The following is a 15,113-nucleotide window of genomic DNA, read 5'->3' as shown; positions in this document are numbered from 1 at the left end:
TCGCCACAGTCAGGATTCAAGGGCTAGAATGAAATGTTACACGCTTCTGTCTCTGGGGGGGCGAACTCCTGCTTCATCCAGGGCAGAGAAGGAGGGGGATGTGTAACAAAGACAATATATTTGTGGGTGTCCCTTAACCTGGTTAGATAATTGGGGGGGTCAGATCCAGGGCTGAGGATTGGGATGCTTTGCCCTGATAATTCTGCCCTCTGTCCCTCTGATCTCTCCTTATTTAAGTTTAACTACAGTTCAGTACTCTGAAAATTCATACAATGGCTCAGAATGAGCAAATCTCACTATACAGATTGAAAAACAGTGAGAGCGGTAGAGAGAGAGAGAGAGAGAGAGAGAGAGAGAGAGAGAGAGAGAGAGAGAGAGAGAGAGAGAGAGAGAGAGAGAGAGAGAGAGAGAGAGAGAGAGAGAGAGAGAGAGAGAGAGAGAGAGAGAGAGAGAGAGATATGGAGGTCAACTGGCATCCTTGTTACGTTGTCAGTTAGATTTTTCTTTTCACACCAATAACAATGTGTCTGGTGCTTTCAGGAGAAAGATATTTGAGCCATTTAATCTGTCTGGGCGAGGATGATGTCGCAGTATCAAAGCTCCCAGTTGGTGATCTTGACGACAGTATGAGAAGCACACAGCATACCCGCTGAGCCTTTGTAATCTGTTATCTAAGACAGAGAGACAAGGGATGTCATATCTGGGACTGGACTGAGTGTGATATGTGGTTGTGTACCCTGGTAATATCTATCAGAACACTGCTGGAACTCCAGAGTAATGAGAAATGAAAGTATTCATTTAGATGCCAGATACTTTCATTTCGTGTCTGCAGGAAAACCAAGCAGAGCAGGGAATTTTGATTTACTTAGTCAACCATTGATTTTGAACTCATTGCACAAGGTCTCCACATCACTTTTTTATTGATTTTCATCTGTCTTTTAAGAGCTAAATGTATAAGCAATATGTACCTGGCTAGTACTGAAATGATCTTACCAGAGCTTTTAAGAACGCTGCCAGGTGGGGTCATCCAGTGATTTTCCGCTGTGTTTTTCTGGGTCTTGGAGAATATTGACCACAACCAGTGCATTATTTTTTTCCTGAAAGGGCCTTTAATTAGATTATCTGATAATTGACCCTCTTATGCATAATGGATGGCACACTTGTGTAAATTGCCTTTTGTTTGATGGTATCTGTGCAAGGCTGCTGAATGCTCATTAGTGCCTGTTTACACCGCTGCAGAGGACATGGCTGTAATCGTTCTTGTGGCCCCCCCGTGAAGACTTTCAGAGGCCCAGAGAGGCTGGTCCAGCCAGAGAGGCTCTCCAGAACAGCAGCTCTGGGATGGGTCACCATGGGGGCTGACTTCCTCTCCTTCCGCACCTCCACACTATCATTAGAAACAGGATAAGCCCAGTGCTAGAGGCTATGGAAGCCCGCCACAGGGAGGGAGGGGGGGTGGGGGGTGGTAATGTCGCAGGGGAGAAAGAGGGAGGAGATGATGGAGGGATGGGAAGGGGAAGGAGGAAAGCAGTTCAGGTTAGAGGCAGTTCATACCAGTTCCCCCTGGTGTTCCATATCTATCAAATATCTGCCAAAAGCAGCCATCAAACACAGTGATTTTACTGTAGCAAACGTACAACATCTGTGAGAATGTAAATTTGAATTTGATTTGGTTCAGTTCAAGATCTTACCCCAGCGGTTTGGCCATTCTACTCAGGTGTTAGAATATCTATGATGCAATATCAACATGTATGTGTATGATGGATTGGGGGTGCTAGCAGTCAAGCACTACCAGCCTCTCTGCTTCATGTATGTTACACTGCCATGATGCATAATGTATTGAATTTCAATTTTGTAGCTCGCTGGACCAGCAAATTAGAATATAAAAAATAAACAATGCCTGAATGAGCTAAATTGAACAAAGTACAGAGTAGGGATCAGCTACATGCGTCCCATTATATTTAAGGAATATTCCTACATCATGCAAAAATATATTTGACATATTTAATGGTTTACTGTTAACACTAATCTCAATTAGTGAATCATAAGTGCACTTCACAAGTATAAAATAATTAAAATCCAAGTAGGATTCATCATGCAGAGCATAGTTTAGGGAGGATGCATGAATTGCAAAACAAAGTGGCCCATTTAATTGTGAAACAGAAGCGGTATTTGAGTTATTGAGTCAAAGATACGACTACACTGAGCTTCTGTCCTACCTGACCTGAACGGGACTGCTATAGCAGATGACTGAGAGTGGCTCCTTTCAACACTCTGATTGATATCCACTCTGCAGGGACTGAGGGAGCTGTCTGCTCTGGCTTGCCAAGTGGCAGGCCTTACTGAGAGAGAAATAGAGAAATAAATAATGTGGTATTTCCCAGTATGGCCTGATTCTGCCTCCCCTTCTCTCCTTTCTTTCTTCAGGGACCACTTGTCCTAGTTTTAGCTTTCCGAGGAAGATTTGTGATGTCTCTCTCTCTCTTTCTCTCTCTCTCTCTCTCTCTCTCTCTCTCTCTCTCTCTCTCTCTCTCTCTCTCTCTCTCTCTCTCTCTCTCTCTCTCTCTCTCTCTCTCTCTCTCTCTCTCTCGCTTTCTTTCTCTCACACACACTTCTGCCCTTCACCTCTTTCTCCCTCTCTCTTCTTCCAGATGTTCGAAGGAGAACAATCTATGAGTATCATCGTGTGGAACTCACCAAGACAAAGATCACCAACTCCACAGCGGTGGAGATGTGGCCTCTGCCTAGTAAGACGCCTCTCTTTACATGGGCTCTGCCCCTAATGCCATCATAATACACAGAATTGCCTCACTGCTGTATCAATAGATTACTGTAAGTAGACATTTCATTTATAATAATATCTGAGCTCATTTGACCCTACATTTAAGTGTCTTTCTAGAAACATCTGTTTTTCACGAGTAACCGTGACAGACTTGCTACCTCAGATCCTCAGTCCTGAAGTGTTGACGTGTTGGACAGGAGTCGTGATAGTGTTGTTTCACTTCCTGTTCCACAGCGTGTCTCCAGTTCACCAGCTGCAGCGGCTGCATCTCCGCCCAGATCAACTTCAACTGCAGCTGGTGCCACCGTCTGCACAGGTGAGGTGTTTACACACACACAGACCCTGAGTGACCCATCACACACACACTTTCTCTCTACATACGTTCTTGTTACAGTAGGCATCTCCACACTGTCTTATTCCAAACGATTCTTTTTGAGTGGGAGTAGAACAGCGTTCACCTGGTTCATACTAGGTCCCTCTCTTGTCTCTCTTTCCCTCTCTCCATCTCTTACTTTCCCTGTCTCTTTCTCTGTCTGTCTCTTCAGTGATATGCACAAGGCAGTCATATACACAACAGAATAATGGGGGTAAAGGGCAGGAAGTGAGGGAGGGAGGGAGGGAGTGAGTGAGGGGGGCTCTACCTATTAACTGCGCTGACAACTCAGCTTTCACTCATCTCTCACCTACTCAGTCCATCTCCCTCCCCGTATCTTTCTCTCAGTCTTTTCTCCCATTTTCACACAAATGTAAATATTTGAGACTTTGTAGAATGCTGTCAACGAGACATGGGGTTTTCTGTCTGGAAAGGTGGAGTGGGAGAGATGGGAGGCTTGGATATACCTCAGCTTAGTCAGAGGTGAAGGTTTGGGTTAAAGGGACAGAAATTATAAATAAATCCTAAAAACAGCATGTGTTAAAGACATGTTGTCATCCATTCAAGTCTGACATACGAGCCATTAGTTATCAAGTGCACAGAAAAGTTTTGGGAAGACATTCTCGGAAAATGTCTTATGGAGTTAGCAGGGATGATTTGCGAAGTTTGACCCTGGGCAGACTCCATCCCTCTTCCCTCTCTCTATTTTCAGTGGCTGGTTCCTGTATTTGTTATCAACTTCATTCTGTTTCAGACTCATCCTTTATTGTCTGAGTAATGACGTGCAGTTTAAGGGAAATATTGCAAACGCACAAGTTCCTCTGGGGTCGGTATTGCAACATGGAAACACAGAGATGCACCTTAAATCCCAAATGCCCTGTGTACTGACAAAGACACCCCATTTGCTCTAGAGAGATCAACTTTTCCCCTTAATAATACGAATCCCTCTGTGTTTTTCTTATCAGAAACTCATATTGCTGTTGGACACAAACACACTTTATGGTTATGTAATTAAGCATAATTATCATTTTTATGAGATACAAATGTGGCCGTCTTCTAGTACTTTCTCTTCTAGGCTGTTCTCTATTACCTTCAACAACTTGCTTTGAGAAGGCAAATGAATGTACTTTAAATAGTCAATTAAAATGCATGGTAGCAGGGTGAGGCCTGGGGTTAATGAAAGATGCTGGTGTTCTGAGGGAGCACGCATAATGAACAATCTCTGTTTTCTCTCTCTCTTTCTCCACTTTCTCTTCCTATTTTCTCCCACCTTTTGTTTCACTCTACACTCTTTCTCTCTACACATTTCCATCTTTCTCTCTTTTCTTTTCTCCATCTTGTCTCTCTGTCTACCCCTCTCTCCCTCCCTCTGTCTGATGTTTGACGAAGGTAAACAGCTAACTCCCCCATTGCGTTTCAGACTAAATAACTGTGCAGCATTTTATGATGTATACAAATAACACTGGGCATGATCAGACTATGAAAAATGGATGGCGTTAATGAAGCCTGTTCTTCCAAAGCCTCCCTCGCCAGATCCACAGAGCGGCAGTCCACAGAGAAGAGGCACTTGGTTAGGATTTATTTACCCAGAGCACACAGCTGTTGTGCATCACGGACATGGAATCTCGAAAATCGCTGTGGTCAAAACCAGAGATCAAAGACGTTGAGTCTGGACTTGAGTCTCGGTGTCACAGCATGTTCATTCAAAGTGAACGCCTTGTGGACTGTGAACGGTGCCAAGAAATGGTGTAAGCATCACCGTGCTGTTCCCACAGTTAGGTCGCCAGACTAAATTGGAAGCCTATGGAATCCCAGTTATGTCAAGATATATTTATTTTTTAAATGGCCATGAATTAAATTACTTTCAGTAAGTTGAGCTAAGGGCCGAACAAACCCAACTCTTCCTATGGGAAGGAAACAGAAGAGAAACACTCTGCCATGCATATGAGCCCATTTCTGTTTGGCAGTGCAGGGAGCTAGGTGGCGTTGGGAGAGGCAGGGCTGCACCCTGGGTCTCTCTCCTACCCTCTCCTATCTTAGGAAGAGAGAGGGGGATAAACCAGAGTAATCCATCAGTTCTGATTGAACAGATGAGGCAGAATCACCTTCTTTTTTTTTGTCGGCGTCGGCGTCGTCGTCGTCGTCTTTTTACAAAACGGGCAGATTAGAGTAGAGCAGAGACGAAAATTGAGTCTTCTCCACACAGAACCATTAGCATAACAATATGTTCACCTTGGTTAAGGCACCTGACGGGAATGAGAATGGGGCAGCAGTCGCCTCAAGGACCAGCGACCAGGCTGCGGTTGCTCTGTGACACGGTCACAGGGTTCGCTTTTCATCAACATGTCATTCATTAACTGTGTGTGTGTGTCGACTGTCGCACTCACACTGTGGCTGACACGACCATGCAGCTCTATGTTTTAGACTTGAATATGTCAGGCAGACAGACATAGAGGGGGAAGGGGATAAGGGAGGGAGAGAGAGAGAGAGAGAGAGAGAGGGAGAGAGAGAGAGAGAGAGAGAGAGAGAGAGAGAGAGAGAGAGAGAGAGAGAGAGAGAGAGAGAGACAGAGACAGGGGGGAACAGATAGATGGTAGAAGAGAGGGGATAGAAATTGAATGTGCAACATTCACCCCTCCTCTTTTTATGGGTTGCATTCATGCCTCTGAGGCAGAGCAGAGGGAGACAGAGATAGAGTGATGGAGAGACAGAGAAGTCAGTGATGGAGAGACAAAGAAGGGAGTGATGAAGAGATGGAGAAGGGAGTGTTGGGGAGGATAGCTAATTCGCTGGTGGTTCACTGTCCGTCTTCAGTAATTATTTTCTGTGAAAAAGAGCGAGGATGAGCAGTAGCCGTCCCTGATCAAAGGCAGTCTCAGCTTATTAGATGCTTGCAAGCCCAGAGGGCATGCAGACATCCTCTCCCCCCACCCCCCTCACCCCCTTCTCCACTGCCAGCAGTTTGACCCAATGAACTTCCTCAATGCAAATCCTCCTGTATTCTAACTGGAGCAGCTCCCATAGAGCAAAGGCCCCACTGTGGGTAGACGGGCTTACTGCCCTATGGTACAATTAGATAACTGAAACTACTTCAAATGGATTCCATCTGATCAAAATGATGTCTTAATTCTCTCCTGTTCAGGAAGAGAAAAAGAGAAATTCAGGAAAAACTTGTTTATGGCATATACTCATGTCTTTCAGATGTTCCAGTGGATTTGACCGTCATCGTCAAGACTGGGTGGATAACAGCTGTCCAGATGAGGTGAAGCCCAGCAGATACAGTACAGATATATATCATCTCTACTGGGGATAACAGCCGATGTTATGCTCACAGCAGGGAATCTGAGAATTAATGATGCTGATGGTTTACTGTAGAGAAGCTTTCTTGTGTAATGGATAGGATATGGTTAGGCTGCATGCTTGTGTGTATGTGTGTTTGTGTGTGTGTGAGGGTGGAATATAGGGTGTGTAATGTTCCTACATAGCTGCCAGAATGATGGATGCTCCCGTCTGCAGTGAGCGGGGAGAAAGGGATGCCCCAGTTGCTCCTCTCTTACCTTCTGCTCTCTCTCTCACTCACTCACACACACACACACACACACACACACACACACACACACACACATATACTTCTGCTTCTATGAATGACAAACACCAGCCTTGTGCTCTACCAGACCAAGGACAAAACCTGTGACATCATCAGAACCACCCAGACCTATCCCTTCACTACCACCGTGGTCGCCATGACCACGGCTGCCCGCAGAGAGTCCACACTTGCAGGGGAGACATCTTCTACATCCCCCCCTCCAACCAGCGCCCCTACAGAAGGTATGACAACACACACGGGCATACTTCCACACAATTGTTATTGAGGCACTCTTCATAAGCCAACAACTATAACATAGGTGCTGGTTCACATCTAAACATGAAGAAGTTCACTTCCTGTAATAGTGTTTCACAGTAATAATTATTATAATTCTTAAGCATATAATCGACCCCATTTTTCACTTTCTTAGTTGCTCAATAGCACCTTGGTTTCTAGAATGCAAAGTCTTCCTCTCAGCAGAAAACGCTGTCCAGATGGCAACTCCTTGTGCCAGGGATGGCAGCAGTGTTTGTCTTCCAAACTTTTAAACAAAACAGATTGAATCAGGACAAACCTCTGAAATCTTAACTAGATGTTTCCACAGAGAAACACTCCAAACCAGCTCCACTGCCTGGTTATTCATCTTTTATGAAATGTTTTTTTTTATTATTTTTGTCCTGTGAAGAAATAAGAGTTGTGTGCGTTCAGTCATCTGAAGCTGTAGCTGTCATCAGCAAAAGTTTAAATTCATGAAGTTTAGCGTCACACTGTTTTTGCAACCCTGCAAAATGCATGGGATTCTGAACAGTTTTTGTCCTATTTCAAATGACAAGAAGCCTTTGTTCCAGAAAGATGAATCTTTCATTGGAAATAATTAGGTTGAAAGCTGGATTTTGTCGGCACAAATTAAATGTGAGTAAAAGAGTTAGGAATTTGATGAACCCCTTGTTGTGATTGAACCCAGATATCTTCCCACTCACGCACATACATACACACTCTCTCTACCAATCCCTCAAGTTAACCTTGTCATTACACCCTGTCCAGCCCAGCTTTTGCAAAGCGATACCCCACTTCTCCCCCTTCTCTCCCCTAATATGCAGAAGCATATAGCAGAGCCTCTCCCTCAACTATTGCCCCTGTCCTCCTGTAGACTGAGCCGGCCAGCTTCTTTGCTACAGGGTCTCCAGAGCCCGGTCCAGGGGCCAGACCCGGGCCTTCCAGGCTGGTGCTGTAAAAAAAAAAGCCCCCTGATTAGTACCACCTCAGTGGGAATCTTCCTAACTCACTCCAGACCTCCGTCAGCATCTTTGCAGAGTTATCTAGCACAAATCCCTGCTGAGGGGGGACAAACCGCCAGAGTCCTTCTGCTGATGCAGGGAGAAGTGGTCAAGGTGCCCCTTCAAAGTTTGTTTACCTTTATTTGCCTCCCACCAAGAGTAAGAACTGGAGTTCAAGGCTGGATCCATAAGGCCTATTTTCAGTTCATTTCCTGGTTGACAGCTTTCCAGACATCAAACGACATAAACAACATATTCATCTCAATAAACATAACATAGTATGCGATGCTGAACTGAGATTGAGAGGCATGGGAGTCAGCCCGTCCTGAAGCTTTGTCCAATATTACCCTGTGTGTAATGTTCGAGTGAATGTGCCGTGTCACAGTGTGATGCTCACAGCTTAATCAGCACTAAAAGCCTGTGGACTATATGAAGAGTAGGTTGGGGCCTGAGCACTATCCGATGGAGCGACTCCTAATTGGCTTATGCTCTTTAATGGCTTTAAGGGGTGACAAACCCCAGCATGCAAAGTGCTAATGGATGGCCAATTTTCTCGAGCTAAACCTCAAAGAGGAATAGTAACATGAAAGGATGCTTGGGATGATAGGTAGTGTTGTAAGAGGGGCAGTGCTGTAGTCAGGTCGGTACAGAGTATACTGTCTGGTTCATCCATAGACAGTCTCTTCACCTCTTTACCCCCTCTAATGTTAAACCAATACCATCGCAACAAAGGATTTTCTTTCATATTACTTTTTAGACAACTACTACTGCTTCCGAGAGCTACTTCTTCAGTAATCCTAACACAACTGATGGATCCCCACTGTTAAGCCCCAGCGTCCCAGCAGGGCTTCTGCTCTGTACTGACACAGCCCAGGAGGTTGTGGGTTTCAGACCCGGCTCCATGCTGTGTAGATCTCTAAATTCCATTATTCCTTGGTTTGGTTGGGTGGATAATGGCAGCCTCTCACTCATGTCAGAGTGCCTCAGTACAGCGGAAAGGGTGATACAGTATGATCAGATGTTCTCGAGAGTAGAAGTGTGGAAGGGGCCCAGCACAAAGTCAAAACAAACACGTTGATCCTGTAGTTCAGGACCACGCTGTGGAATAGGGACTGACATGACAATGGGAAAAGTAGCATGCTGCTTTGCTAAGGTGAGTGCATGTGTGTGCGTGAGTTTCAGCATTAAGGGCCAGAGGGTTTGTCGGTGGTATGTGCTGTGTTGCCCACACAGAGAAGCCCTCTATCTAACTCTGCGGGCCTCCTGAGTCGCAGGGGTCAGGGGTCAAGGTTGGGCGTGGGTGGTTCAGAGCCTCATGCTGAGAGCAGGCTTTGAGTCTCCGAGGTGTGAGAAACCCTATAGTCTCTCAGTCTGTTCCTGCCCAGCTCTCCCTCTCCCTCTCCACCCTCTTCCTCTGCTTACATGATCCCTCCCTTTCCCTTCTTCCCCTTCCTCTCTCTCTCTCTTCCTCTGCCTTTCCCCCCGTTTTCTTTTTTAATGCAGACGTTTTTATGAACTGCCTCTTCTTGTCTCAGAGGATCTCCAGTGCATTCCTTATAGAGTGCCCCAGCGGTTAGTCTGCTCTGTATCTTTATCTTTAGACTTGCTGATACTGAAGTCTTAACTGGCTCAGCATAATAAGTAGAGCTAGGATATGTTTCCATATTCATGGCAGTTGTATAGGATTGGTCATTGAGTGGAACCAAATTGTTTCCGCACACCTCAACTCATAAATTGATTCGTCTCACAGACCACAACGTGGATGCAGTAGGATCTCAGCAATTGAGGATTTTTTTTATATTTAATTTTTATTCAAGGCTCCCTGTTTTTTTGATAAGAGAAATGACAGGCGTAAGGTCTTATCTGCTTATGAATTGATGCCACATTTGCATGTTGCATGAGCTCTGTGGTGGGTATACTGGATGCACATTAGCTCTCTTTGAGAAGTAGGCCAAACTACATTTACATATTTCACCCCAGACTGCTTTGATTGTGTTGAATTATGGATGTGGCAGTATTATATTCAGTACATTCATTTTTAATAATATCTGAAGTGTAGTGTAAATCTCATTTTGTGAAATAAAGGTGATCTAGAAACAAAGAAAAAATATTAACAGCCTTAAAATGAAATTATTTCTCAAATATACACATTTGTTTCTCATTCTGCTGTTCAGATCAACAATCAGTAGACTGTATGTTGGATTAAGGCTCTATCAGAACAGCAGAAAGTACTACAATACAGAAGTATTTGTGTGTAACATGTTCATCTTCTCTCTGTCTTCTTCGCAGATGATACCAAGATTGCTCTGCATCTTAAAGACAATGGAGGTATGCTTCTTCTTGCCATGCTGTGTAGTCACAGATATTCCAAGTGCTGGTTTTGAACTGGGCAACGTCTTGGATGTTGCATTGTGTTGGTTGGTAGGTGTGCGTGTGTATATGTTGTGTGCATGTGTGTGCGTGTGTGTGGCAATGGGGGGGGGGGGGCGGGGTCTGTGCATGTGGGTGTCTACATGTGCGTGTTTGTCAGGAAGACTGCTCGGTATTTACAACACAGATATTTCTTCTAGTCCAGGCAGCAGATTGCTTTTTGATTCCTGGGTATTAGAGGCTGGTAGGCCAAGGGAAAGCATACTGGGGCTAAATCAGGTAACCCGCTATATCATCCAGCCACCCAGTGAACTCAACCCCTTCTGGGAAGGAGATATCAATCATCGGGCCCGGACGGGCTAGAGGCAGGGGAAAGGGTGGAGATGGTGAGCTGTGCTCCGTGGTTAAACATGTATAAACAAGGTCCACCAGTAGTGTTTCGGGGGGATGGGTACCTGACATCCACGGTGAGGTCAATGTCATCTGAAATTCACTGTAGAGATTAGCAGGTATGACCATCACCCTGCTGTAGCCTAGAGCATAGGCAGGCTGAGTAGATAATGCTGGACACACAACACCTTAACAAAGGATAGCACATTTTCTTCCACTTTGATTGGAAAAGTCTATTTAGTTGAGCAGAACTGTGGTAATGTGTTTGTGTCTGCACTGAGCAGACATTTGTGTCCTAAAAAGTTCTAAAAAGCTCCAAGTTCTGTCCGTTCCTGAGTGAGCCACTCCAATGTTTAATTTCCTGCTGGATAGGAATTCACATCTCTTATCATACTTCCATGAGAGGATTGCTGTGTAGTGGTCTCGCTCGCTGTGTATGGGTCTCGCTGGCTCGCCTCACTGCCTCGTTCTCGGAGTTCTGGCCTGAGGTTTTCACCAAACATGTCTAGATGTTTGCTTGCTATTTTAATTGCTAATATTTTTTTCACACTGTATTTTGGTATTTTAGGAGGAAGAGGAGGAATGAGGCAGGCAGGGAGGAAAGGAGAGAGTCATGGGGGGAGTGAAGGAGAGAGACAGGGAGGGAGGGAGAGAGACAGGGAGAGAGACAGGGAGAGAGGGAGGGAGGGAGGGAGGGAGGGAGGGAGGGAGCCAGTTTTCTCCTCTGGAGAGAAGCACCACAGGCGTGGTGGAGTCAAACCACAGTGTTCTCCTCAGACGTGCTCTCCCAGTCCTCCTCTGGACTGGATCCATCACAGGCTCACATCCTAGACGTGATATGGTGTGATGATAGAACACAGGTCCACATGCATACAGACATTGTCTCAGATACTGGGTTTGACTCTACAGACGTATCCCCCTCCCTCCTGGATCCGAACATGTCCCAGCTTGAGATCTGTCTTGTTTTGGGAGAAGTTGCTGTCCGTCTGTGTGTTTTCAGACCCTAAGCCGAGGCGATTAGTCACTCCAATGATAAGATCCAAAACAACAGGGACCTTGGATGCACTTCTCACTGGAGTGAGTGTGCAAATCTGTGCATGTGTGTGCGTGTGTGCCCCGTAACCTCAATCTCTCCATCTTCAATTAGAGCCATTAGCCAGGTGACAGGCAGGACATGACCCTCTGACACTCCTGTTCCCTAGCAGAACTGTGGAGCCAAATGAGGCACAGTGAATCAGAGGGGTCCGTCCTCTCTCTAACACTAATGTGTTTTTATGGCTGTAGGGAGAAGGCTGTATGGTGCATTAGTGTTTAATACAGCCTCCCATCCTTAATGTGTGAGCTGTAATAGAGACAACACAATGCTGTGTGCTTGACCTTAATGGGCATGGACTGGGCCACTCCTTTTCCCCCGATCCACAGATAAAGAAGCAGTCAGTTAGCAGGCAAACTGTCGGTCCTGGTCCACAGGAGGCTTGTTAACCTGCCTGATACTACTCCCCTATCTCCCTCTCTCTCCAATCTCACCCTCTCTTTCTCTCTCTCTTTATGCAAGTGCTTAGAAGACTTCCCCCTGTCATTCAGCTAACATCTCAAGCTAACAGCCAAGCCCTGCTCTGCTCTGTGCTGTTCTGGGACAGAGGGGAGAGTTGTTTGACTCTCCATTGTGTTTCTCCAAAAAACAAGACAAATAGTTTTCCAAAGAATTGGACATTTTTGTTGGCATCAGTCTGAAGTTAGATGATGTTTCTGGGCCAGCCGAGTCTGAAAGTGGATTAGTCTCTTTTATATTCAGTCACAGACATTAGCTAATGCGATTGTGGAGAATGATATGCTCTAACAATGGACGATTTGGTCAATTAACTCTTATTCTTCCAGACTGGCTGACACCGTCCATCACAGCTCTCTTTCTTCTCCTTCTCTCGCTCATTCTCGCCTGTTTTGTTCCCCTCTCTCTGCCTCAAACATTTACGGCATTGGCCCAACATCATTGTATAACAAGGGTTATAGTCCCTGCTCTTTGTAAGCTGTTGGCTCTGCCGTTAGCCGTCTGTCTGAGTGACATGGATGTGGATCGGGATCAACAGGCCTCCACAACCACATGAACATGGATCTCCTGTGGGCCTGTGGACGATGCGTCCCATCCAGGACTTCAAGGCTCTCTGTAGGACACCGTAATGACGCTGCTTCTCCCAGCCCTTATCAGACTAGACTGTCATTACCGACGTCTGTCTGATAGGACTCTGTATCAGCATCCATACATTCGTCTATCCTCCAATTCCCCTATTCTCCTATCCCTCCATCCCTCTAACCTTGGATTTATCTCCTACCGCTGCCTTGTGAGCAAGAGTGCTCTTGAATAGCAAAGCAGATCACAACAATGGTCCTCTACCCTGCACCAAGCTCACTATACTCCAGCTAAAAACCCTAGCACAAACCCGGATTTCTTCCATCTCCCTCAGAACAGAAAAAGCCTGTGTTTTTAAAAGCATTTCTGTTGACTGCAGCGTTCTGAAAGACACTGAGGTGTTTTTCAGTTTTGGTTCAAAACCGAAAACAGAAAAACACAATTAACTTCTGAAAGGTTGAACTGCAGCCTGTCGCTCGTCTGTGTTGTGGCTGATGGGGGGGGGGGGGGGGGGGGGTGCAGGGGGGGTGCAGGGGGGGGGGGGGGTGCCTCCAGAGTGATTATGGTTATGCTGTGAAACTAAACAACGCCTGCGTGTTGTTTCAATACCGTGACATTTGGTCAAATTAAGTTTTAATCACAAGCGTCAGGCGTGTTTATGAGGAGAGAAGCACCCTTGGCGAGAGGATGAGAGGCTGGAATTGATGAAAGATGAGTGTCCCCTACTGTTGGAAAGGAGAACTGAAGAGAAAGAAATGAATCAAATATGTTTTCAATGTCAGAAAAGACTCTCCCTACACCTGTCTTTCTCTCTAACCATCAGTCTACCTGTCTGTGTCTCATCGGACTCTGTCACTCTCTCTCTCTCTCTCTCTCTCTCTCTCTCTCTCTCTCTCTCTCTCTCTCTCTCTCTCTCTCTCTCTCTCTCTCTCACTCTCTCTGTTTGTCCATTGAGACTCATCCAGCGTGTTGTGCTGTGTTGCAGCCATGCCTGCTGACGGCGCAGCTGAGCGGACCACGGGCGCACACCCCCTCCACACGGGGCTGATCCTGGGTGTCCTCATGGTGATGGTCGTTATGGTCGCCGGTGTCCTGGTCACCGTCTACGTCTACCACCACCCCACCTCCGCCGCCAGCCTCTTCTTCATCGAGGTGAGTGCAGTACTCTCGCACCCCCTCAGGTCAGGGCTCCTCCTTCTAGTCCTCGTCTGAGGGCTGAGTAAGGTCCATTTAGGTGTCGCACACCCCCCTTAGTAGAATAAATGCTGAATGAAGCTTCAATAAATGCTGAATGAAGGTTGAATGAAGGTGTAAAGTTTATGGCTGGGAGAGCGTGTCTACAAGCTTTGAACTATCCATGCATGACCCAAGACATCTCAGAAGTTTCAAAACTTGCTGTACTCAGCCTAGTCGTCCCTCTGCTCCATCGTCTGCCTGTTGTTCAGAAGCGGTTACCTCTGGCCCTCCAGGATGACAAACAGAGGTGTGTAGTAGCCCGAGGCTTCAGAGAGGCCCGGAGAGGGATTCTGACTGTCAGGTCTGAGAGGCTTGCTATCTTAACGTACCCAGGCAGGTCCTGCTGTCCAAGGTCATGTCTGTCCATAAAACAGACATCAGTGCCTCTAAGCGGAAAAAAACAAACCTAACCCTCTGAACTTTGTATGTCCCTCTAAGATCCATTTTTGGACTTGGAGGCAAAGATGTTTCTTGACAGAGCTCTTTACACTATATCCCTGACTCATAAAATATGCATAACGTTTGCAAGAGGCAGTGGAACTTCATGGTCTTTGTTGATAAATGCCTGTGAAGGCATTTGTGAAGGCCTCAAGGATACATTGGTCCAGTTATATGTGTATGGTTCTGATGGTGTGATGACAGTGATTGATGTTCAAATACCACTTTAATAAATGACTAATGAATCCTCTTCAAGGTCAATATCACACAGTGAGCTTATCCCTCAATAAGTTTAAAAAGGCACTCTCTTTGATGTATCTCTCACTCAGCTTGACTCTTTCTTTGATGCCATGTTTGCAATTAGTAGCTTGCAGTTTATCAACAATAATTGAATATTCAATTATTATTATTATAATATTTAGCAAAGCAAGATCTTGGATGCTCAGCTGATCCTGACCTCACCTAGACTGTAACTGACCTTTCATGGCATGTTGTGACCCTTGACTCCTCCTCTCTCTCTGTCTCTGTCTCTC

General features: G+C 45.8%; 1 protein-coding gene across 1 annotated transcript in view; it reads left to right on the top strand.

Moving 5' to 3' along the window:
* Positions 1-15,113, top strand: part of plxdc2b (plexin domain containing 2b) — a 57,923-nt gene that overhangs the window by 39,573 nt on the left and 3,237 nt on the right. Inside the window, 6 exon segments of the mRNA XM_062479526.1 lie at positions 2,652-2,747; positions 3,017-3,098; positions 6,357-6,417; positions 6,830-6,983; positions 10,308-10,346; positions 13,892-14,058. Of these exon segments, the coding sequence (XP_062335510.1) occupies positions 2,652-2,747; positions 3,017-3,098; positions 6,357-6,417; positions 6,830-6,983; positions 10,308-10,346; positions 13,892-14,058 (599 nt within the window).

The sequence above is a fragment of the Osmerus eperlanus genome, chromosome 15 (genome assembly GCF_963692335.1).
Source record: "Osmerus eperlanus chromosome 15, fOsmEpe2.1, whole genome shotgun sequence".
In the NCBI taxonomy this organism is placed as follows: Eukaryota; Metazoa; Chordata; class Actinopteri; order Osmeriformes; family Osmeridae; genus Osmerus; species Osmerus eperlanus.
This window is presented reverse-complemented; position numbering and strand designations above follow the sequence as displayed.